At 35.3% G+C, this 27537-nt stretch overlaps 1 protein-coding gene across 3 annotated transcripts in view; it reads left to right on the forward strand.

Annotated features, from left to right (window-relative positions):
• The window catches only part of exoc4 (exocyst complex component 4), a 537075-nt gene that overhangs the window by 10294 nt on the left and 499244 nt on the right, over positions 1-27537 (forward strand). For all 3 annotated transcript variants that reach the window (XM_039761360.1, XM_039761363.1, XM_039761362.1), the window contains exon 3: positions 14654-14848. In XM_039761360.1, coding sequence (XP_039617294.1) covers positions 14654-14848 — 195 coding nt within the window. The remainder of the gene's footprint in view (positions 1-14653; positions 14849-27537) is intronic.

The raw sequence follows: 27537 nt of genomic DNA on the forward strand, positions 1-27537 counted from the left end.
ACAAAGAACTCAAAATCTTTTTTACAGATAGATCACCTGTTGTTTTGTATATACAATTAATGTTCTTTCAACATGGCATTTTTCTACCTTACGCTGTAGTTTCCAGTTATTTGTCTAGTTTTGAAGTTTGTCCAGGTCTTTTTGAATTTCTGCTCTGGCTTTCCCATCATTTTCTGTTTATATAATTTTGGTGTTATCTACATATTTTTCTAGATAGTATCCACACAGGATGCAACTATATCAGAATCTTTGTAACTAATGTATATCCGAAATAGTAAGGAGCAGAGGCTTGCATGGCTCATTAGCCTCTTATTTGTACTGTGTGCCTCTGACCAATTAACCAGTCCAGTATAAATCCACCTTCTTAAGTTACCTTTCATGGGAGTGGATTCTAGCTTCAAAGCTATTGTTATGTGAATAACAGCATCAAAGGCTTTTAAAAAATTATTTTAAGTTATGACGTTTACTTTCCTTTAGCCTACTACTCCTTTTGCCTGTTACTCATTATACTATTTTTCACCAGAGTGTTGCATTGGCACAATGATTAGTGTTGTTTCCACACAAATTCAGCATCCTGGGTTTCAGTTCTGCTCTCTCATTTTGCCAATCCACATACGACATTCCAGCACTGTCTGGCACCGTAATAAGCAAATATTAGTACTCAGATGGGGACCTTGTTGTTAAAAATTCTTCATTCATTCTTTTCCAAAGTATAAGAGAGTGTGGGTGTGTATTGGAATAAATACAGTACAGACTTAATGTCATCCCTTATGAAACTGAACCACATACTGTACATTACAAATGACCTTGCATATTTCTTACTAGTGTAAAGAGCACCAAACTTGAATTTGAATTTGTGCGGTTTGGCCGAAAGGGACTCTGGGAGAACTCTCTGCAGGGATTATCATGGCTAAATTTGACCCTTCATCTCTAGATTTGTAAGACTATAGCACTAAGCAGTGCACCATTGTATCACCCCAATGCAAACATTTTTACTATTTATTTAGAATTGCTTTCTATTTGGAGTTTATTCTTTCCCTGTCTGTGTGAATTTTTCATTGGGTACTCCAGTTTTCCTTTCACATCTCCAAAAATGTGAACTGTAACATCAAGGGGGCACCACTGAGCTCCAAACCATAGACACAATAGCACCCAGCACAAATCGAGGTTCAAAATACATTTTTTTTAATTTCCAACCAACACCTTTCCAGTGGAGCACCAACAAAATTCACAGATATAATTACAGATTCTCTCCTTCCACCTTCAGTAGCGTGTCGCCCACTGCCTCTCGACTCTGATGGTTCAAGGTGAGACTACAGGCTTCTTTTGAACTAGATCTGGGAATTGTTTCTAGTGTCAATCCCTGGTCATCTGGAGCACTTCCCTGTCATATGGAAACCAGGACAGTGTTTCCCTGGCGGCTCCCTCTGGCAGCACCCACAGACCCCGAAAGGGGTGTGATTCCAGACTCAAATTCCCATGCTATGCTGCAGGTGTCCCCCACCTGTCATGTCGGGGAATGAACTGCTCCGGGTATACACGTTCGACCAGTCCATCCATTATGGCCTCCTGGCAAGCCAAGAAATTCTTCCTGGCCAGGATGCCTGTCCTTCATCTGTGACACCTACAGAGTATAAGGTTAGTGGTGATTCTAAGTTTGCCCCTTTGCAAGTGTGGGTGTAAATGGCAGAGACCAATCGGAGACTGGAACCCTGTGCTAGGCTTGCTCTAGCCTCTCACAGGATGCTGCCAGGATTAATTCCCTGCAACTCCCCATATTACTTATATTTTTATTAGTGATATAATCCCACAGTATGGAAGAAAACTTATTGAATATACTGTAATTACTGGGATCAATTTTGTTGCATTTACTGCAGACTCGAGTCACAGTGGAATAAGTATTACGTTTTCCCCTATGTTTGTTTTTTGGTACTAGTGCATAATATTGTATTCCTCACTCTTACTAAACAACAAAGAGAGCTATACACATTTCTAAATATAATTAAAACATGCACACAGAATTCAGCAAAACACAATGCTAAACACTTTATATTAACATATGCATATATTTCCTATTTTTAAGTAAATTAGTTTGGTAATGGTGTAGTGAGGAGAAAACATAATTAATAAATGGTATCTTTGGGAATTAAGAGTGTGTACTTCTTGGAAAATATTAATGCAACTAACTATTAATAATTAAGTGAAAAAATAAAAATATGCTAAGACCAACTGGCAACAAATGTCCTAGTAACACACATTCTATGTGCCTGCACTCTCAGTGCATGGTCCCTTAAAAATGATTGAGAACTATATACTTTATCTGAAACCAGAAATGATTGATTTAAAAAAGAAAAAAAACATGTACATGTGACAGAAACTAATATGGATGCTTGCAGTCTCATGAGAGTGTGTCTCTTATTTACTTTATAATTGTCTCTTCAGAGAGTAGGTAACATTTTTGAGTCACCAGTCTTCAGTTTATGTTTAATTTTCACTTTCAGTCTTTTATGAATTATACATGTGTTGTCAATCTGCATTATCCTAGTTAAAGATGTTCACCACTTTCTAGCTCTTATTTATTTTTCTGTGCACATACTAAACTGTCTGCTTGGTTCCAAAGAACTGTCACTGTTTTTGCTTTGTTTTTCTAATTACTTAGTTACATGTGATTTTTTTACAAGATTATTGAAATGGGCTGTAAAACAAGTATACTTAGTGACACGTTATAAATTAAATGATAATGAAATACTGTGTATTAAAAAATATTTCTCAGTTTTAGCATTACATTACCTTAAAATTCAATTTAAGAAAGTGAATAAAATATAATTAACATCCATGCATGACACTAATGTTTATGTAAAAATAAACTGTCAGCCCTTAGTTAATGTATTGCAAATCAGCAAATAAGTTTGCTTCATTGTTTGAAATATATTGTTTTGTATTTACTGTAGTTTTTGGGCTGTTCTTTTCAAAATTAGTAATGTAATATTAGTTTTTACACAACAAGCTGCGTAGAATGTCCAGATTTCCAGTACCAAATATGTGGATGTCCTACCTTACTGGAATCAGTTGAGAATAATGTGAATATGATTTAATTTCAACCAGTTAGGTGAAACTGTCTGAGCATGTAGTTGAATGCTTTATGTGGGTGACCATAAGAGATCATCAATTAAGCCCTGGGCACTGAATTCGTATCATGATTTACTCTATCTGATGCTTAGTTTAACATAGATCAGATTTAGCTCATAGAAACATGTAAAGAAGGATAGTTTTATAGTAGACATTAGGTAGTACATGATGAATACAATTTACTTATTTAAAATTACAGTATGGTTAATAGTCAGGAGATTTAAAAGTAAAGTACATTTCTAGACTTTTAGTGAAATTGTAAATGTAATGTTTTGTCCATTTATTTTATAAAGCAGCATATTTCACTAAAGGGTCGTGAACTTCCATGCACAGAGCAAAAACCAAGTCTGGGTTGGACACCAATTTATCACATGGTCTCATTTGAAATGCAGTTTGCAAAAGTTAGGTTGTGATGAGAAGTTGAAGATCTCAAAATTAACATGTCTTTGTATTGTTTTGAAAGGGAGCTGTGACTTCTCAAAATTGTTCCCAATTGCATGTCTTAGTGAAGCAGTTTGTGTTTCCTCGTAAAGTTCAGTCTCTATCAAAAACTTTCTTTGTACCAAGAACACACAGTAACTTCAGGAAGCTCAGTGTCTGCAGAAGAATATATTACATTGAGCTTTCATTAAAGGCTTAAAAGTGTTTTTATTCCTTTATAATTCTTTGTTTTGTTTCTGTGGTGGTCAGTAAATTAAATTCTGTTTGTAGTGCTAGTCTTTTTTAATATAGCACAGTAGTTGGAGATTTAACATATTTCTCAATTTCAGATATAAACAAATAACTTCTTTGCCTTTCTGGCCTATAATTTAGTTTTGCTTGAGGTGTATTACATTTTTTGTCCCTTATGTATGTTTTTCAAAGTGTTATGGTTCGTAACTTAAGAGAGGCATTAATTAAAATTTTTGTTTTTGTGAAAATAAACCTAATAAAATTTAAAATAAAAAATAGAAATGCATGATATTTTAAGCTCAAGGACATTTGGAGCATGGTCAGAAATGTTAGTGATAACATAATGGCAAGTTTTAAACAAGGGAAGCATTTTATCATTCATAAAAAAAGTAGTTGATTTGTGTATGGTAGTGATTATTAAAGAAATGAAGGTAAGTGGCACAAAAATAAGTAAGATATCTCTATGAGGTATATCAATTATACTCCTTGAAGAAAATGTGAAATTATCAGTGCTGTTTTAGTTTATTGTTGTTATGGTTGGAGATGATCTGTCTAAGGCGGGATTTAATGGACATTTAAAATCCCCCAACATTATGAGGTTACAAGTGTTCATATTAGTAATTAATGGTATAAAATGTTTTTTGTCCAGATTTGGTGTGTATATGCAAGCCAAGCCTAATTTACTTTCATTTATTAAAAAAACACTGCAATGTAGTACTTTTACAAACCAGAGATCATGTCAGTAGTTGCAAAAAAAAAAGGGTTGCTGTATGAGTCTATTTTCCAACTCTTCTAGTCTTATAATAATTGGACTGGAAAACCTGGCCAACCCAATGTCCTTGTAGCCTTGTAGTAAGTTGACCATTAATATTTAGATGGATCCCCTGAAGACTGTTTTTGACTTCACAGTGCCACCGTGGTACTTGTTTCTTTTTAGACTTTTTTTGTATTTTAGAGCTGTTGTTCTTTAATAAAAGAAAATGTTTCATTTTTAAGTTGTTTTGGATTATAGTATTCAGACATTTCAGATGCTATGGCCTGTAACCTATAGATGCTCTGATCAGGTTTTTTAAGGTCGATACCGATCACAGATTTAATTTTACTTGATTGGCTGATTCAGGCATCAATTTCAATTTTTTTTCTTTATCCCTTTAAAAAAACCTATTAAAGTGTATTTTTACAGGTGTTAACTGTTATTTTTTGTTAACAAAATGAAATACTGTAGCCTTATTGTTCATTGACCATAAAATACAATTAAATAAAATGTCATTAAAATACATACTTTACCAATTAAAATATGTACAAAAATATTTATCCATAATATATATCTCTGTATTATAATAAAATAAATCTTGGGACGAGACTTTTTGGAATGAAGTCCTGTAAGACAGAGACTTTTAACATGAGATTCTTTCAAGTCACGTCATACTTACAACTTTTGGAAGCAAGTCCTGTGAGACGGTGACTTACAACCATTTTCAAACAAGACCACGATCATCTATCCTCTCAGTCATGTGAAAGCTTTTGTCAGACACACTTCCTGTACTCTCAGCTCTTAGTCGTGTGAATGCTTTTGGCAAACGCACTTCCTGCACTCTCAGCTCTTATAAATTTTATCAGGACAATAATTTTACTGTATACATTCTAGATGACATGTAAACGACTAAGCAAAGAAGAAAGAGCAGCACGTCGAAAAGAGACCCAAAAACGTTGGAGAAAAAAGATTGCAAAAAAGAATACTAATAATCTGTGTGCAAATTCTGAAAATAATGAAAGTAATAATCATCTGAGTGGAATTGAAAACCTTGCAGGTACAGTCGGGGTCAGAAATGAAAGGCAAAGAGTAAAAGACAAAGTAGAACTTCATTGATGTGAATTTCTCCTTGGGATTAATAAAGTATCTATCTATCTATCTATCTATCTATCTATCTATCTATCTATCTATCTATCTATCTATCTAAAGACGTTCAAAAACGTTGGTGCGATACACATGCAGAGCAGGTTAGAGATTATGAAAGCAGTGGAATTCGAAAGGCTCAAAAAAAATGTTGGCGCAATACACATGCAGAGCAAGTTAAAGAATATGAAAGTAAAATTTAAAAGTATCAAAAAAAGTAAAGATCGCATTAGCACTAACAAATGGAAATTATTACTTGGTGAAATAACGCACAGAGAATAGAGATTGAATATATGGACATACTGTAGGTGAAATGTCAGAAGTATATAGATATTGTAAGTCGGAGACTTGTTGATCGACTAGTTTGTGTTGCCATCAGGGAAAAGTATTGTTTCTTCCCAATGAAGAGGCTTATCCGCAAGGATTAAAAGATTTATTGTTTGGTGAAAGTGAAATCCACATATGTGAGCTGCAGAGACGTGAAGTGGCTGGCACGTAGCACAGGCCGGGGTGGATGGATGGTGAGTGAAGCCCTCTAGTGACTTAAAAGAAAATAAAATACTTATCAAAAATACAAGCTGATGCATTGTTTAGTTTTTTTTTTTTCTGTAATGTACCTATCTGAATTGAGGCTTAATTCAAAACTGTAGTTTTCACTATTTCTCTTACAACATATATATATATATATATATATATATATATATATATATATATATATATATATATATATATTCTGACACAGTCAATTAATGGATATTGCCAATTAAATGCTGCTTAAATGTAAATATACATGTATTGCTGCTAAGGGTGGCCCAACCAGTTATTAGGTTCAGGGGGCAATTACTTTTTCACACAGGGCCATGTAGGTTTGGATTTTTTACCCTAAATAATAAAAACCATCATTTAAAAACTGCATTTTGTGTTTACTTGTGTTATATTTGACTAATGGTTAAATGTGTTTGATGATCAGAAACATTTTGTGTGACAAACATGCAAAAGAATAAGAAATCAGGAAGGGGGCAAATAGTTTTTCACACCACTGTACATTTTATTTAAATCATTAATTGCACTACAGCTTTTTTCTATTAAAATATATATTTACTATATTTATACAGGTGTGTTTTTTTCTTCAGTGTATCAACTAGACATTTGTAATTCTTGAGGTGTAATTATAAAATATGGACTACCATTTTAATTATGTAGTACTTGTTTCTTACAAAACCTTATGCTGTATGACATGCAGCAGCAAATAATAAACACAGTACAAATATTTAAAAAAAAAAGAACTGTTATTTACTTCTGGAACAGCAAATCAAATTAATTATTCAATTATCCTTCTGCTTATATTACTTGACAATTACAAATAATGAAACAAGATGAAATTAAGTATATACACTACACTGTCTCATGTACAATACTAAATTTGAAACATTCTTGATGAAAGGTTACCACTGTACAGTACAGTAATCCCTCCTTGATCGCAGGGGTTGTGTTCCAGAACCCCCCACGATAGGTGAAAATCCGTGAAGTAGAAACCATATGTTTGTATGGGTTTTTTTTAATATATTTTAAGCCCTTATAAACTCTCCCACACTGTTTATAAATATTCCCCGCAGAGTTATACAGCATAAACCCTTTGTATTCTCTTAGATATTAGGTAAGATTCATTGAAATTATGTATATAAACACACTGTTTATATACAGTAAAACCTAAATATTATTTTAAAGATATTGAGCGTCTATGATATCACATATGTTACAGATATTATGATAGACAGGCCACCAGCAATAAATACGTACAATGCAAGAAAAATTGTATACAGTAAATGTGTGTACAGTGACACTAAACGTATGTACATGTACTAAGTACTGTAAGTAGAAAATTAATTATGGTTATTTACCAACAATGACACGATGACTTGTCCGATAACAATGAGTTTAATTTTACTGCACAACAAAGGAGAGCGTTACAGCCCTTCTAAAGGAGCCTCTTCAGGCGGCAGTGTAGCACTGCCGTTGTTCTTCCGGCAGTCTTTAATCCAAATCCCTAAAGCAGATTCCATCCGGACTAATACCTTATTACGTCCACTTACAACTCGTTTTGCGCCCTGTTAAAAGGAAACTGCGGCTGTAGATCTTATATTCTTTTCTTCCTTTTTAAAAAGAATTGTGGACTCATTGATGCCGTAATTGCGTCCTACAGGGGTGTAGCTTTTCCCTTCCTTCAGCATATCCAAAACCTTTGATCTTTTCGGCAGTCGTTAGCATCTTCCGTTGACGCTTGGGCATGGCCCCTGAAGCAGTAGCAGGAGCAGATCGTTTTGGAGCCATAACGAAAGGCTTGACTACGCACAAAGATAAACACAAAACAGCACAAAAGTTTACTCTTTACACAGTGAAACACGTTGATGCTGAATGACTTCCTGGTTAATGCTACGGAATCGAATTCGGCGCTCCGTCACTGAGCCAGTCAGCACACAGGAACTTAACTGCATGCTTCTCAGCCATCCGCCAATAGCGTCCCTTGTATGAAATCAACTGGGCAAACCAACCGAGGAAGCATGTACCGGAAGTGAAAAAACCCATTGTCCGCAGAACCCGCAAAGCAGCGAAAAATCCGCGTTATATATTTAGATATGCTTACATATAAAATCCGCCACAAAAGTCGAAGTGCGGTATAGCGAGGGATCACTGTATGCCTAATTTTTGTCAGAGGTTAGATCAGTATAATATATAATACATAATAAATATAAAATTGCATTTAATGTTGATTTTGTTAATGCTTCATGCCAAAGAAAAAGCAAAAAAAATCCAGTCAATTGATGCTTCTTGAGAGAAAGGTAAAGCATGTCATGTTGTTCTATCACCAGGATGCATTTTTAGCTTAAGTGTTTATGATTATGACATATTACATGACTTTAGCTGAACTAAAACCAGCAAAATCTGAATTTAAACAGGGATGCATTTACTAATCAGCCAATGATTGTAGCAATAGGCTTTCATTCTTAATAACTGATCAGACAGTCAGGAGCTAACTAATATTAGTTGACAGGTGGTAGCAGTTGAAAGAAGCACAGCAGCCTTTTTCAACTTAATTAGTGTTCACTTGCGCTATGTTGTTCTTTTTCCTTTGCTAATATTCCTTTCCTTGTTGTACAGTATGCATAACCTTAAAAGCAAAAACATTCTTTTTCATTCAGGTTTCTAAGAAATCTAACTTCAGAGCATCACAACATTATAAAATACCTGAAAAGGATAGATTATCTTTACCGTGTCGTTAAAAAGAAATTTACCTGTACAGTTCAATCTGTTTGCACTTGAGGTCTATTACACTTAATGAAATTTGACTATATACGGTTAGGGTTGCGATGTGTTTCAAAAATCAACATTTCTATGTATTTTAGAGCAAAAAAAGCTTCTTCACTGACTTTGCACATAGTAGTGCCAGATGCATCGTTTGCATAGTACTTGCACTTTTAAAAAGAGATTTGTACTTGGGGACAAGAAAGCACATGCACTTTTTAGTCCATCCTTTGGTACTTATTATTCAAAATATGGTGACATTTGTATAAACAACCCTGTCCCGGCTACCAATTTTGCAATTGTTCAGTGAAATGTATAATTCTGATAATCTTGTTGTAATGCTTGTTCAGTTTGATTAAGGAATTTGTAATGTTAAATGTGACTAGTCCATGTTTTTTGAAGAGAATGAACTGGGTTGGAACAAAAACCTGCGGCCCTCCAGGAATGACTTTCCCCACCCCTGCCATTAGACATTACTGGACACAGATGTGATGAACGTGAGTTTGCTAAGCACTTTCATATACAACAAATCATCTGGGTTACAAAGAAGAATAAACAAAAAAAAAAAGATTAAATAGACTTAAAACAACTACTGTATGTCAGTGGGACCAGGCAATATTTATTCCAGAGTTCTCATAAAGGATAATGAGTTTTCAGTTTGATAACTTTGCTGTAGCACAATGGGTAGAGCTACTGTCTCAATGATACACCATTCTAAGTTTGAATCACTTTCCAGGATATTTTCTGTGTGTAGATAGTTATCTCTGTGTCTATATAGTTTTCCTCCCATATTCCCAAAAACACATGTGTTATGTTGATTGGAGAGTCTGAATTGGCCCAGTGAAAGTGCAGGTATGTGAGTGAGTGAAAGAAACCAGAAATTGACTGGCTTTTTTCCAGCCTTGCCCCCAACTGCTGGCAAAATAGTCTTTGGCCTGCCCCTCTAAACATAAACCCACCACCACCCTGAACTGGATTAAGCAGGTTTATATGAAAATATATTGTATGCATGTATGTATGCTTAATAACTTTGTGAATATTCATTTTTTATTCTGTATACATGTATATACTAGAGGGGCAAACCCTCCTAGCACCTTCGGCACACAACCTCCAGTTGCAGCAAGAATATTAGTAAAATCTGTAAATGTACAAAAGAAAAATTTATTATTTACAGGGGGTTCGATTGCCAACTCCGCGTTTCTGCCGCTCGCGTTGTGAAGGGGGTGGGGGCTGAACCTACCCCAAGGAGATGCGATCGCTCCTCTGAAACCCCCTCTTAAACGGTGATACAATGGGGAAGAAAGTTTTTTGGTTTTTTTTACCTCCTCTTTGCTCGATCAGCTGCTGGCTTGCTGCTGCTGCTGTGCTGCATGATCTTCGAACATTTAAAAGCCTGTACAGCAGCTGTCCTACTCTTTGTGTTTTATTTCCAGCCCCGGGCATGGCTAAATCTTTTGGCACAGAGTCCCATCTTGCGAGACACATTCAAATTAAAGTTCGATAAATTCGTAAAGGAATGATATCAAACATATATATGTAGGTTTTAAAATAAGCCCAATTTAAAGCGTGACAAAAAGTCACATAAAACTGTTGCACAAGATCATTGCAATTTTAGGCTTAGGATTTTATATATATATATATATAGTAGCCGTAACCCTCACCATATGTTTGTATAGCTACTGATCAGTAAACTGTTTGAGTTCATTGATGTTTCTGGAATTCCTTGACTGAACAGCCGCCTTCAGGTCATATCACAGCATCTAAATTCGTTTTATGTCTGGATTCTCACATGGACATTCCAGAACACACCTTTTGTTCTGTTTATGAAACTGTGTAGTTGATTTAATTTTGTTGTGGGTTATTACCCATCTTCTTTTAAGTTTCAAGTAACAGACCATTACTGTGATTCTAAAAACAGTTTTAAATTCTTTGATAGCAAAGCAGCCCCAGTCTGTGATCATCCTGCTTCCATCATGCTTCATGATTGGAATATGATTTACTGCTGGTGTGCTGTTCTTTTTTCATTCCAAACATACTGTTGTGTATTTCTATCAAAAAATTAAAATTTTGCCTCTTCTGTCCATGTAAAGTTATCCCAGAAATGTTGTGGAAAATCCACGTGGTTCTTGTCAAATGTAAGACATGCAGAGGTGTTTCTCTGGGAGAGCAGTAGATAGATAGATAGATAGATACTTTATTAATAGTTTTCTCTGTGGAGTCCTTATGTGTCTTGTTTTTAAACTATTTTATTTAACTTGACTCCTCTGTCTGTTTGTCTGGGTCAAATCTTGCAACTGATTTTAAACCCACTTCTGGTGAAGCAGATTTCTTCAAATTTTGCATATGTGTTCATTATTGATGACAATACAATAAAATGTCAAAAACGATGCAATTACGTAACAAATTTTGCTGTAACCAATGGTTATGCGATTCCAATTAACACACACACAACAATGACGGAGAGAGAATATAGTGAAATTTAGGAGCATGCAAGTGAGAGGCATTGGATTGCCCCCAATTATCTCTTCCAGTGAGTGGAGTGGGTAAATACACGTGCCGACTTTACTTGCGAAGGAGTAGCCTTGGTGATCACAGTTAGGAAGTATTTGCATAAGCTTGCCATTCTGTTGCTAATATTAATTCTGCAAAAAAGATATATTATATTATCCTTTTAAAGAAGCTTCCTGTTTATAAAAAATGATTAAAGAAAATCATTTACAAAATACACAAAAACTAAAAAGTAAAAAATAAAGTATATAAATTTTTTTTTAAGTAAAATAATTTTATATACTTTAGTTATAAATGCACTAAAAAGCAAAAAAAAAATGTTTTTTAACCACAATTTTTGTGGTTATGTGTGATTAAATAAAATTGTGGGGCCCACATAAATTAATTCATTCAGTCAATTAATAGAATAGATACTTTCATCATACAATTTAAAAAAACAACATTGTAATTCCCCACCATGCTAAACAAATTTCAAAGATTGTTTGAATTAATTAACTTTGCTTTTTAGTGCATTTTTACTTAAAAAAACAATTTTACTTTTTAGTTTTTGAGTATTTTGCAAATGATTTTTCTTTAATCATTTTTTTCTTATAGTAGACGTGAACAGATATTTTTGCAATTTTAGTAGATTTCTGCTGGTTCTTTGCTATTACCCTAGGGTTCTTTTTCACCTTTTTTCATTTTCAGAATTGTGTGTCATGCTCTCTTCCTGATCTCTGCAGGACATCATCTCCTTCCTGTTCCAATGGAGAGTAGCAACATTACTAAATTTCTTACATTTTGATAATTCTTGTTTCTTATACACCTCTACGATTCTTTTGTTAAAATCCTCTGATACATCATGTGATCACAACAACAAATCTTTCTTGAGAAGCTCAGACTCACTCAGTAACAAAACTTTGTGTTTCTTGTTATAGGGCAGGACACCTCCGGTTTCATCTCATTGATTAAAATACCTGATTCTAATTAGCTTTTCACATTTCATTAGCATGAAGGTTCACATCCTTTATCAACATGGATTGTGAATGTTTAAATGATGTATTCAGCATTGCCATTAAGTACAATTGTTTGTGTTTTATTAGTTTAGTCACATTGTTTTTTGTCTATTACTGTGACTTACTGTGATCAGACGATATGTATAATTATTCCAGGTTATTCTAAAGGGTTTACAAACATTTTCTTCCAACTGGACGTCTAAAAGAGCTATCAAATATTGATTGCATAAATATATTAGTTTGTAGAGTTATTGATGGAATAATCAATTACTCTCAGCTAGGTAAATATGTTAACTTAGCTTTGTGTTGAGGCTAGTCTGTACTTTTGTGCAGTATTTCTATTAGGGTTTAGGGCTTTTTTAGTCTGGAAGAAGTTCCTTCTATTATAGATCAAATGTTCCTTAGATTTGTCCAATGAAGGCTTGCAAAGGTTATTTTGGGAGGCTTTTTGGTCAAGCACCTTAATTAAACTACACAGAAGTTAACAGACCTTCATTGAAGGTAATCATATCTGTTGAAAAGAACTTGCCAAATATTGATCTGTCTTTTCATTTGAGTGATGAACTTTCAGACTTGGGTGTTTAACAGTTGATCCTAAAGTGATGTGAGAGATCTTGTGTGACAAGACCCTGAGGTTGCTGAGGGTTGTGTTGATGTTGCCAGTATTCCCAGAAGGAGTTATTTCATCTTGCAGGTCACACTGGATATTATTGAGAGGAGTTGCAGCATACAGCTTTATGGCAACTCCTGTCTGTTCCAGGAGCTGAGAAGGACTGCTGTAAGGGCTCTGAGGGCATATAAGGAGGCGTTTGTTAGTGGAATCTGCGAGCAAGTGACATACCATCTATGGTCTACCAACCTATGTCCAGCTTAAAGAGGAATCGAGGCATTATGCACATCCGAATCTGTTCCTTAGACAGACGCTGTCAGGGCAGGTAATGGAACTGTGCTTCTTGAGGCTGATCCTCTAGTTAGCTATGAACTAACCCGTCTCACTGAGATTGCACAGGTGGTGAACCAGCTTAGGGTAGGAAAGTTTGCAGGGATCTGTGGTATCCAGGGTGAGCTTCTCCAAGCTGGCAGTAAGGCTGTCCTCTTAGCATTGCAAGCAGTGTTCGCTTCCATAAGGGAGACTGTGTCATCCCAATTGACTGAAAAACGGGACTTGTCCCTGTCTGGAAAGAGCAGGGTGATCTCCTGGATTAAGACAACCACAGGGGGATAACATTGCTCTTGGTGCCAGGTAAATTTCTTGCTTCGGTCATCGTCAACAGAATCCGTAGTCACTTGCTTACCTACCAGCAACTGGAGCAGTCTGCTTTTTACTCATAAGAAGTCTACCATTGACCAGATCCGGGAACTGAGAGTTCTCATTGAGCACACACATGAATATTGGCAGAGTTTCTTTGTTTCCTTTGTCAATTTTCGTAAAGCATTCAACTCAGTTGAATGATCTGCCCTGTGGGACATCCTGAGAATTTACAGAATCCTTCCAAAGTTGTTGGATGTCATAGCTGGCCTGTACACTAGTAATGTGAGTGCTGTGCAGAGTGGAGGTAGAACCTCTGCGTTTTTCCCAGTTGATTCTGGGGTTTGTCAGGGATGTGTTCTTGCTCCTAGCCTCTTCAATGCTTGCATGGTTCGGATTTTGGGCAGGATTGTGGGGTAAAGGGCAGCTGTGGGGCATCTGTTGGTGAAGAAAGATTCACTGATCTTGACTTTGTCAACAATGTTGTGATTTTCGCAGAGTCAGTGAAGGCTCTGATCGTGGCTCTTGCGGGACTTAGTGAGGAGCCTGCGTGTCTGGGCTTGATAAAAACCAAGATTCAGGCCTTTAATGACCTCTTGGGCACAGCCATCAGCAGTAATCTGTCTGCAAGAGAGTGTCAACTGCGTCAAGAAGTTTCCTTTACCTTGGCAGCGACATTCATGTCTGTGTTGGATGCTCAGTTGAAGATGATAACAAATATAGAAAATATCTAAAAATGTATGTTTGGGGAACAACAGCTAATTTGGGATCGACTTGAATTTTGCCTGTATAGGTTGAATGTAAAATAATATGTCCTATTAGGATTACCTGCTAAGTAATTTAATTTAGAGCAACTAGTAAATCAAGAATGTAATTTTCGTGTATATTTATGCATTTCAGGTTAAAGAGAATCTGCTTTCATGTAAGATGCTTCTTCATTGCAAGAGAGATGAACTTCGAAAGCTTTGGATTGAAGGCATTGAGCATAAGCATGTTCTAAATCTCTTAGATGAGATAGAAAATATTAAGCAGGTTCCCCAAAAACTGGAGAACTACATGTCTAGCAAGCATTATCTTCATGCAACTGATATGCTGGTAAGTGGTGAAGCAGTGAATCTTTTAATTTAAGCATGCTTTAAAAAATGTGTGTATGTTTGACTTTTCTGTGTGCAGTGATGATATATGCAGCTAAATATAAGCATATGTTCCTTTCTTTTTTATTGTTTTTCTAAAAAGAATAAGTCTTAAAACCTATGACATCATAAATAAGTGCTAGCAGAATGTAAATAATTGGAATGTAAAGCATATCTTTATCGTACACATTAACCGATTTGCTAGTTCAGTTAGGTACCAGTGTGTAAATTAGTTTAGCATATTAGATTTAATGAATATGTGAAGCCCTGAAGCAGTCCTGAGAATGAGAAGAACAGTTTTTATGTAGAAGAACAAGGAAAGAACTTTAAGGAAAGAATAGCCACAGTTTTATTCCAAACAGTCAAGATTTTACCAGTCAGATGTCTTGTGGTTGTGAAGCTAATGGAAATATCAGTGCACACTCTGGTCAGATTACTTTGGTTAGCTTTTTTATGCGCTCTGTGAAGGGTCATTTCAACTGAAAAATGCAGTCCTTGGACAAACTCTGTGAGCAATATTGTTGACTTGATTTGGATATATTTTTTTCTGTAGTTAAAAATGTAGCTAGTCAGTCTGTAGTTAGGATTTTTTTGTCCTATTAATTTGTCCTTATCTTTTTTGCCATTTTTAGTTTGACATGTGTAATGCTTTGTCTGAAGTTCACAAGTAATGCTGGTTCCTCATTGTCTCCTAGTTCTCTTTCATTGGCATATGCATGAGCTGTGTTGACATGTTAAAACAGTATGAGTGTGCATTCTAGGACTGCTATTAAACTAATTGTATTTGAAAGTTACAAATGTGGAAAATGATGTTCCATCCAATATTGGTTCCTTATTAATCTGGTTATCATATAGTTATCCTTGCCCTAGGTGCTGCACCAAAACACATAACATTCAACATGCATTTCATGAAAGAGACTATCCCTGGTCTCCAGTTGTTTTAATGTTTCTAGTTTTCCTCATCCTGTTATTCATAGCACTCTGATCACTTTTATAGAAATTGTTTGCAGAAGTTGTCTCTCTGTGATTGCAAAATGGATGGGCTTTACAGAAATAGTGTACAGAATGGCCAATGTTTTTGCATATCTTTTGTGGTAGAGGTATCATTTTTGCTGGTAGTGCACACTGTGGTGTTAGTGTTGGAGTTATCAAATCAAATTAATTTCTACTTCAGTCTTGTATAAAAGTGTGTGGGTGTGTAGATGAGTTTTCTCTGTGCTCACCTGACATCTTTCTTATGATATTTTTGGTATGTTCTTTAACTTGGATTATTAGGTTTAATTATAGATAGATGAATGATTCTCAGCCAGACTTTGTCATGGTCGGTTTTAAGCAAATTCGAGTGTGTACCTGGGATTGCAGTCCGAGTCCAGGAGCAGAGAGGCAACACTCAGTTGCTTAAATAGGATATTCTCTAGACCTTGTTTTAATTCTGTTATCCTTCCAGTGAAAATTATGAACAGAATGGTAGACATGATGCTCCTTCAGATTTGACTTCATGCCAAATATGCAATATACCTTTTGCTTCTCAAATAAAGGAACTGAATGACTTATCAGAGAGACCTCTTACTTTTGTAGCAACTTTCAAAAGGTAACATACTATCTTGTCATTGATTTAAAAGCACATATAGACAAGATTGACAAATTCCCATGGGTGCTCATATATCTGTGTAGGGACAATGGGTTGCACCACTTTTGTTGTCCATTATGCAATCCACATTTCTCCTTTTGGATTGCCTTTTGACAATCTTTTGGCAGTCTTTTTGCTGTAAATTCTGCATTAGCTCCTCAGCACAGACATGTTGTTGAAAGTCTTATATTCCTGATGGAGTTAACCTTGGTGAATTTGTGTGATGGGAGGAGCAAAGCAATTAATAATTCAGAAATTGTCCCGCCATGGTGATTCTAAGGCCAGAGTTATACTTCACTCAACGCGACGCATGCTGCAGCGGACGCTCCTGCTACGCAAGCGTTGTAGTGTTTATACTTGCGCGCGTACTTTACGTAAATCTGGAGGAATCCACCAGGTGGCAGTGCGAGATATTATCGCGGTGAGAACATGTTCGGCTTCTCTGTGTTGTGAATTGCCTAAAACACCTATTAAATTCCGATAACACCTTACCGCAATATCTCTGAAAAGGATGTTTATTGATTAAATCCATAAATCCAGGGATGTATGTGTCCATTCCAGGAAGCATTGGGCACGAGTGAGAAACAGTCCCTTGACGAGGCCTCAGCTCATCGCAAGGTGAATACAAGCACACACATACACTAGCGTCATTTTAGCGGCACCAAATCCCCAAATCTGCATATCTTTGGAAGGAAACCGGAGCACAGTGTGGAATACAAGCAGGAAATACCAGCAACATAACTCCCTGCAAGACAGCAGTGCTATCGCTCCGCCACCGTGACACCCCCATGTGTGTAATTATTCCCCCATGTGTGTATTTATTAACAGTATTCATTATTTAAACGAAATTATATGTAAAATGTGACATACACATTTTAATGCATTTCATCATGAAAGTGATATCAAGTATAAATCTAAAGATTCTAAATGTGCAGAGAGTTGGAATATCATACATTTAATTTGTTCTGTTTGGTGATCTATTGCTGCTTTCCCTGCTGAAGCAAAATGCCGACATACAGATGCATTCGTGGTGCTTTTATATTCAAGCGTCACATATTCCCGATGGTAATGACACGATACATTTTAAAAGTCTCACATACCATCTTTTGTGCCATCTGTTTTTTATTGTTTTACTTTACCTGCTGTCAGGTCCAAGAAGCTCGTAGCGATTAAAAACTTGGATGACGTTTACGACCGTCTGCTTTAATGATAAAGTAAACTACGAGGTTAAAGTGGACATTTCGAGATTAAAGTCGAAATTTCCACTATAATCACAAAATACATGTTTTCACCGTGTCCTTTATTTTTTTCTCAGTGGCTCAAATATAACGCTATACATTATGTTGCTGTTGTTAAGTTGCAAAATTAAAAAATAAAAAAGACATATATAAATGACACGATACATTTTAAAAGTCTCACATACCATCTTTTGTGCCATCTATTTTTTATTGTTTTACTTTACCTGCTGTCAGGTCCAAGAAGCTCGTACAAATTAAAAACTGGGATGACGTTTACGACCGTCTGCTTTAATGATAAAGTAAACTATGAGGTTAAAGTGGACATTTCGAGATTAAAGCCAAAATTTCCACTTTAATCACAAAATACACGTTTTCACCGTGTCCTTTATTTTTTTCTCAGTGGCTCAAATATAACGCTATACATTATGTTGCTGTTGTTAAGTTGCAAAAATTAAAACATAAAAAAGACATATATAAATGACACGATACATTTTAAAAGTCTCACATACCATCTTTTGTGCCGTCTATTTTTTTTTGGCAACTTTACATCGGCTACATAATGTATAGCGCTGTATTTGAGCCATTCATCAAACAACAAAGTGTGCACATCGATCCCCGAAGGATCTCCATAGAGGCTTGCTGTCACATGTAGATAGTAAACAGAGAATCTGGCGTCACGTTCCGACTTTTAGCACACTCCCCCCGACTTTTGCTGGTACTGCAACTCGCGCACGTGTCGCGTTAATTTCTGAGGACCTGCTCAGAGGACGCGTGAAATGAACACTGGGAACGCGTGGCAGCCATGATGCGGACGCGTACGCGTTCTGAGCGTGAAGTATAAATGAGCCCTAACAAAACAAGCAAAAGAAAAAAAACAGTCATGGACAAGGACTGGTGGTGGCGTTTATTAACGTTAGTACGAAGAGGGTAAAGGGGAGGTGTAATATGAGTTTAGAATCTACAGGGCAAAGAGTTCAGGGAAGGTATTATGCCAGGTGGATGGTGATGATCTCCAGTTTTTAAGATTATGATAACTTAATTTTCAATGGCTTTTAATTTCTGTATATAGCCAATAGGAAAATCCTTCTGTGGGGAATATTTAAAACAGCATTAATATATCTTTGAATGTATCAATAATAGGTGACAAAAGATGGATAAATCTAATTTATCTAATGGCCTCATTCTGCATTTATAATCGCTAGCACCAGTCTCTGATTATTAGCAAAAAGGCTGACTCACATTTATGAAAAAAAAATTTTTGTTTCAAGAGTTTTTCATGGATGGCTGTGTAACTACGTGATTTATCTTTTTTTATATCAAAGCAGTACTCTTTAATAAACCTTACCACTTGAGCTCACTTTAAGTTTTGTACTCATTCTATATTTTTAGATTTTGTACTATTTACAACCATATTTTGATTGTTTGTTTGGATTGTTTTTTTTTTTATTTCAGCTTTCTATTACTGTTACCACCCTTCTTCAAATGAGTTACCACTTAACTGTTACTGTTAAATTCTTGTTTTGGCCATCAATATAAAAGGCAAATACTATGCCTGCCAACTAGAACAACTAATATTGTTCTAGGGTTCTCAGTATGAGCAGACGTCTGTAATCCCTAAATTTGTTACACCATGATGTATGTAGCACTACGGTGAATCTGACAAACTTTACTTGTGAGTCTTACAATTTTTCTTCTTTAAAAGATTTCAAATGAAGTAATATATACCAAGTTCCCCGTAATGGCCAAACTGGAAAATGTCTACTTATGAGTACTAGCCACTCAGGTTCCAAGTGTATTTACAGTGTTCTCAAAGTAAGACATAATCATCTGTTATCTCTATTCTTGTTCTAAATGCAAAATCAGACTTAACCCCTATTTCTTTGTCTCTAACCTATTTTAAAGTATGCTGAATTATTGTGTTTTCTATTTTTCCTTTGTACTGTAGCTGCTGCAGTGTGTTTTAAATACTGTAATACCCTGTGATGTATCAAACTTATCAATAATTGTGATTTTTTTTTATATTAACAGTTACATGGATGTAGAATAAATAAAACTTTTTTATACTTTGAATAGTTGGACCTTAAATATTTTTTCATAACTTTTTTTACATTACCGGTAGTACGAATTCTCACTAAATTGTTCAGTTGTTTGTAAATTTTGCATGTCACAAACCACCAGAGACTCAATTTGAATGAGGACTTCTGCCATGATGCACTATGACAGTAATCAATCCTTGGATGTGCTATGCCAAGGATTATTATTTAGAATATACTCTAGGGGTATTATAAAATGTTACATTTAATAAATATTGAACATGAAGAATATTTTGCATTTTTACTATATATTTAAACAATGAGTGCATGACAGTGAAGAAAAAGTTATCCAACATTAGTTTGACTGTCTTTCCAAAATTGATTAATTTGTGTTTGACAACACGGTAAAACGATGTGCCTGAGATTACACTCTTGGGAGTCTGCTTGTCATCAAAAATCAGTTTATGATTAGATTTTTTTATGTCATTTTTGAAAGTAGAAAAGGGAAGCAAGACTGCGTTTTGTTTACTAATGGTCTTTATACTACATTTAAACAAGCTGAATATGGTAGTGATGTGTTTATTATTTCAGGACCGTTATCTATGCTACTTCTTCTTAATTCTCATTGCATTTTTTTGTTATTTTATATTTTATCCTCTTCAGGCACAGTTGTCTCTTTATTTCAGTGTATTTTTTTGAAAGGAGTAACACGGTCCAAATTGGGTTTTTACTTTTATTGTAGTTAAAACTGACATGGTGTGGGAATGCTTTTCAGAACTATGACGACTTGTTAATGCAGAGTCATGAATTTTATTTTATATCAGGTTAGTCAGGGAAATGTCAGGCCAGTTGTCAATGAGCTAAAATTGAAGTTGATCAGTTGACAGTTCTCCAAAAAATGGAATCAATTCTACACCTGAATTAAATTATTAATCTAATTCAGCGTTCCCAACTTACTGAAGATAGTGGGTGGGCCTCCTGATAATCTCAATCACATGTCCAGTAATCCATAAAGCCAGAGGGATGGAGTTGTTGAGGTTTTGTGGGGTTGGGGTAAATGGCATTGTGTCATCCAATTTTGATATAAATGTATTAAATTGCTGTGAGAATTTTCAAAAGAATCACACTGCATTTGAGTTGTGCCTCTTATGTTGTTTGTTTATGCTTGCACTGTACCCCTATTCTTATTCCTACATTCTTTTTTGTCAATTGGATGCCAAAATGACCCTACTCTTACATTACCTGTATTGCGCAATACAGTACTTGGAATCAGTGTGAAAACCCTGAAGCAGTATTGTAATTAGTCATACACTGTAGTTCACTTAAGGTGACAGCTCCAGTTTCTTCATTTGTACCCAAAGCGAATTAATTGTAGAAATTCTCATACCCTTTCAAAAATTAAATTTCGAGTATAATACAAAGCAAAGCCCAGCATTCTATACTCTTACTTATTGTAATAATTTAGAAAATTTTTTATGCTGTTTCTATAGACTTTTTAATATTATTCATTTAAAATCTTTTTTCTGGGTATGCTTTAAATTTAATTCAAGTAAATATTTTGTATGTATTTTCTTTTAAAAGGACATTCTACACATTATTTATTGCTACTGTTTATTTAAATATATAGCAGTGCCACCTCAAGAGTGACCCCTAATTAGCCCCAGCACCATGCCAACAACAACCTTCCTTGTTTAACCGTGGGTGGGTTTCTTTTCAGAAACCTACACATGGGAGAGCAAAAAGTAGAAAAGGGTCAGATCAAGAAACCTGAGGTACCAGTAGATGGATTGCCAACTTACCTGCCACTTAAGGCTTAAGTACCAAAAAAGCATTCCCTTGTCTCCTCCACATTTTCTCTCTCGTCTTATGCCCAGAAACTTTTCTCTCTCGTCTTATGCCCAGTGCTGTTTCTGGCTCTGTGCTTCTTAGTCCTCTGCCACAGGTCACCTTTTTACATCCCTCCCGACTACTCCCAGAGTTAGTTCTGTGTCTTTTGTTGAAGGTCTGTATCTATTTAAAACTTTCTAAGGTATTTCATCATCTAGGTTATTTTTGTAGATGTGTTGCACTACTTTCCACGCATCATGTAGATGAGCACTGCTTTTGTCTGTGTACTTTTTTCTCTGTTCATTGTTCCATTCTGAACCCTGGGCAATCCATGTATACATTTGACTCATGAATTACAGGTTCCAAAATAAAGGTGACCAAAATTAAGCATAGTTGTGGCACATTTTTTTTATTTAGGAGTATTCATTTAATACTTACTGCATAGGTGTAAAGTATGCCTTATTATTGTTTTTTTAATGTCTTTTAACTTTTGTGTTTACCACTAGGATTATTCTTGAGCCCATTGTGTATTGAATGTTTAAGGTAAACATTTTGAAGAACTACTTTGTTCGATATTAAAATATTTACAGGAAACTGATTCACTGCCGGTTGAATTTAGAACACATTCCCTATAAAATACAAATTACTTTTAGACTGATTAAGCAACATACCTTTCTTTTTGTCATCCAAATGGCAGGAATTAAGTTATTGAATTTTGTTTTGTTATTATCCTTTATTCCAGAAGTGATCAAAATAACATTGGCACTTTACTTATAAACTAATTAATGCAGACACTTTAGGAACATTCTCACTAACTGGATCACACCTCTTTAATATTATCTTTGTATTCCATTCAGATTAATTGAAGTAATTTTGCCAGTGATGCATGCTTCAGATTTCTGCATTTAAATTGAAATTATAATTCCCTCATTGTCTTGATATGACAGCAAAAGATGGCTTGTTACAGGTTTCATTATCGCTCACAACACTACAGCTGCTATTTCTAATGCATAAAGATTAATTCTGGATAGAATTATTAATGCAATGCTGGCAGTTGATCTGCTCAGGAATGATGTGAAGTTTCAGTGGAATTAAAGAGGTGGGATGAAAGATTATTCTGATCTGTTGAAGATTATTGGATTTTACATTTTTAATATATGTTAGTAGTGGATGTAGCACTTCACTGCAGCCCCAGGTGATACCATAAAGAGATGTTGGTGTATCTTTTATGCATGGAATTATTGAGCAATACACTGACCCTACTACCAGATGGGATTGCTCATTCGTCTGCCTTTTGTACCTTGAAAAATATGTGTATGATGACAAACTGTTGTCATCATGAGGTCACCTGAAATTGTATGTATGTTTTGAAATAAAATGTATTGTCACAACTTTAACCTTAAAGTTTGCTCTTTGGGTTTTCTTAAACTAACACTCATTTTATGCAAATATAAATATATACAGTTTATAATTATTTTTAAAGCTATCTCTCCATGCTTATGTGTTATAAGCCAATGTGTTGCACTAATGACAAAGTGGTAGTGAATGGTCCAGTTATTTGTTTTTTTAAATGTGAATTTGAAAACTGTCATGAATATTTCCCTAAAACATGCTATATTACATTGAGTAACAAGTGATAGTGTGCTTTTTAATAGCTGAAACTCTCACACAGTACAGAATTGTACTTATTTCATGCTGTATATGCACTCTTCATATTGTTAGTTATTAATTAATAAATTATTAATTCATGTAATCATAAAAACCTCAATGGAGGAGAAAAAGACAAAAATGGGTCTAAGAATGTTGATGATGGGCAGTTGATGATACAGAAATAAGGACATGCAAGAAAAAGGAAGTGATAAACAATCCTGAGAAACATATGGAGTGGTTCACACCTAACGAATGAGGAATCAATTATTACAACAAAACTGACCTTGAGTCATCAGTCTCTTAATATTCTTTGTCTAATTTCAGCAACTAACAACAGTAAACAATAAACTTTGCCTTGTAATTAGAACTTTAAGCATATATTCAGGCTTTGTAGAAGTAGTGCACGGTAAAAAAACGTTGATGTGTTTTACCTCCTTCATTCAAGACAAGTCATTTCTGGTACATTTGTGATGAAGACTGCATAAACCACCTAGAAAACATTATTGTGACTTCTCATTTGCAATGGATACAGAAGGCTAGACAACACATTCTCAAAATGTGGTCTAACAATGTTGTTGTGAGGATCTATATGCATTGTCCATGCATGGCAGTACTCCCAAGCAATTACAAAATAACATTGTTGAACTTGCTAATGGCTCAGTTTGAACAACATATACAGATTCTTCCACTTACTCCCTATTATATATTATGAAGAGAAAAACACTGCAGAGTCTTTAGTGTAAAATGAAAGCTTTGCAATACAATTTTTCTACAAAAAAAGAATTTAGAATATTCGCATTTGGCATCAGCTGCATATGAATTAAGCATTGCTTTACGTGTGACACATTATAAATGATTCTTTTGTTCAGAAACTGAATCATTTATGATGTGTTGTAATCTTATTTATCAAAACTCTACCCCTCAAAACTTGATTTGTTGAACCATTTTAACATAATTTATTTCTAATCATAATCCATTAATAACTGAACTTTAGTATGTCTGATGTAAAATTTTTATATGGACATATTTTAATAAAAGGTTGTGTTTGCATTGTGTTTTTGTTTTTTAATTATATGCGGAGTAGATTTTTCATCTGAGATTTAGTTTAGAGGGTTTGACCATGCACATAGTTGCATTGACATTTATTTTTAATGTTACTTGTGTGCAAGCTTGAATAGCAGAGATCATCAGGCTGATACTGTTCTTTGAGCAATGTTAGTTAGATATAATTAGCACTCATTTTTAAAATGGTAGAATTAAAAGAAGTATTTAGAATCAGATATGCTAATTGTTTTAGACTTCAATGATTTTTCAGCAATGACTCAGTGGAAACTAAAATGTTTTTACAGATACTGCTGTAACTGTTCCAATAAAAAAATCATTGTTTTACTGATTTCTAGATTTATCACAAAGGCCCTAAAATAACAAAAATACTGTTTTAAGAACAGTGAATAGCAGTGAATTTTGTAAATATTTTGATACAATGCCATTCTAACCCAAGCATCTAATTCCTTAATACTATTTAATGCAGTTCACATTTAACCTTTTGGAGAAAATCCAGTGAGTTCAATGCGTACTTGCTTCTCTTTTACTTCTTTTTGTTAGTACATTTTACCAGTTTACAGTTTACCAGATATTGCATAAGTCCAATGGAAATGAACAGGAGACAAGCATTTAACAGAACAGGACAATATTTGGACAGTAACATAACATTGCATAGTCAAACTTTCTTTTTCCAAACTAGGGTTGCTGGGGTATTGTACCCTACCTAGTGGTGGGGAACAGCCCTTGGCATTGTTCTTGTACATGGATAGTATATTGTAATATTGAACATCAGTTAAAATTGCATGGAAACATTAAAATTTCTATGCAGCACTAAAAGCAAAGAACAGGAGGAAAACAATTTATTATTGCACACATAATAGATTTATACACCCTAAGTAACATCCTCAAATATATTTAGGGTTTGCCACCTCTACATGTATTGATTAAAAACTATATTTACATCTGTTTGAAATAGTCGGTTGGTGTGAATTTCAAGAAGCAGACTGTTATTTTAGATCTACAGTATTATATTAACAGTTTAGATGATAGAATGTTGACTAAAGAATAGCACGATTATGTGGTGGTTAGTATTGTCTCCTTAACAATCATCTATTCTTCTTTTGAACCCAGTGCCTAGTCAGTGTCCAAGTGAAGCTTGCATGTGCTCCTCTCTGGATGTCTGCTGAGTTTTCCTCTGTATTTTCTCCTGTATCCCAAGGATAGGCATGTTAACCTGTACAGACAGGCAGATGGCCCTTCCTCTTGGGGGACCATCCACAAAACACAAATAACATGATGAAAAATGCATAAACAGTCAAGGTAGGAACCCTGGCTGAAACCTAACACTTATGTAATGGGTAGACTCCACAAAAAGGCAGTTTTGGCTGTACAGAGATTTATTTATATTGAATCACTTATTAATTTAATTTCCTGTGGTTAAATGCTTGACAATAAATGTTGTAGTCTTTGTTACCAAAAAAAGCCCTTGTATGTGGAATTTGTAATTGTCCCATTAAATGAGAGATTTAATTTTGTCTGAACTATTTTAGTATGTTCATTCAGAAGATGGTAATGGAGTACAAGAAGATAGCTTCACAGCCAGAATGAAACAGGTGTATTTATTTATTTTATTCAATAAAATATACTTAGTGGGTGGAAATGTACTGAGAAAGTAAGCATAAAGCAAATAAAACACAAACAAAAATCTATCTTGTCCGCTTATTGGGATAACTCCACCACTTGCACAACTTCCACTTATCATACAAAGCAGTATGCATCTTATATCCTATTAAGAATAAAATAAACAAATCCGGTCAATCCTTCAGATTCATGGATCCACCTATTCTTGGGTTTGTCATCAGTAATTAAATGGAAATTATTTTGCGAGTTCTGCAAGTAAACAAGAAAAATGCCATTCCCACAATGCAAACACACCTATTCCAGCAAACATTAGGCACGAGACAGAAACAATCCCTAGATGGGGCACTAGCTCATCACAAGGTGAACACAAGCACACACATACACTAGCGTCCCCAAACCTTCATGTCTTTGGAAGGAAACCAGACCACACTGTGTAAACCCACCAGGAAAATGTGCAAACTCCAGGCACAGAACACAAGGGCCGTGATTCCCTGCGATGCAGCAACGCCAACGCTCTGCCACCGTGCCGCCACAACATGTGTAATTATTATCAGTATTCATTATTTAAATGAAGTTAACTACTTATCTTTAAAATGTCACATACATACTTTAATGCATTTCATCATGAAAGTGATATCAAGTATAAATGTAAGGGTTCCAAATGTGAAGAGAGCTGAAATATCATAAATGTAATGTGTTCTGTGTGGCGATTGCTGCTGTCAGTTCAGGAGGAAGCCCCAGAAGCACGTAGTGATTAACGGCTGGGTGTGTTTTAAGATGAAGTTTACAACGGTCTGCTTCTGCTTTAATGATAAAGTAAACTATGAGGTTAAAGTGGAATTTTCGGAGATTAAAGCTGAAATTTCTATTGTAATCACAAAATAGACCTTTTCACTGTGTCCTTAATTTTTTTTTCTGTGGCTCAGATATGCTGCTGTACATTCTGATGCTGTGAAGAAGATGGCATGTGAGACTTTTAAAATGTATTGTGCCATTATGTTGGGGAATATGCGATGCTTGAATATAAAAGCACCACAAATGCATTTGTATTTGCATCGAACCATTCATCAAACATCAAAGTGCACACATTGATCTGGTAGGATCCACAAAGCAGCTTTCTGTCACATGTAGAAATAGTAAACAGAGACTCTGACGTCACCTTCCGACTTTTATCACACTGCGCCCCCCAATCCCGACTTTTTGCTGGTAGTGCAACTCGCACATGCATCATGTTAATTTCTGAGGACATGCTCAGAAGACGCATGAAATGAATGCTGGGAATGCATGGCAGCCTTGATGCACGTTCTCAGTGCGAAGTATAAATGAGACCTTAGGCCGGGGTTATACTTCATGCGACGCATGTTGCAGCGGATGCTCCTGCTACACAAGCGTTGTAGTGTTTATATTTGTGCACATACTTTACGTAAATCTGGAGGAATCCACCAGGTGGCAGTGTGGGATATTATCATTGTGAGAACATGTCAGTCTTCTTTGTGTTGTGAATTGCCTAAAACACTCATTAAATACTGATGACACCATACCGCAATATCTCTGAAAATGATGTTTATTGATTAAATCCATCAATTCA

The sequence above is a fragment of the Polypterus senegalus genome, chromosome 8, assembly GCF_016835505.1.
Source record: "Polypterus senegalus isolate Bchr_013 chromosome 8, ASM1683550v1, whole genome shotgun sequence".
NCBI lineage: Eukaryota > Metazoa > Chordata > Cladistia > Polypteriformes > Polypteridae > Polypterus > Polypterus senegalus.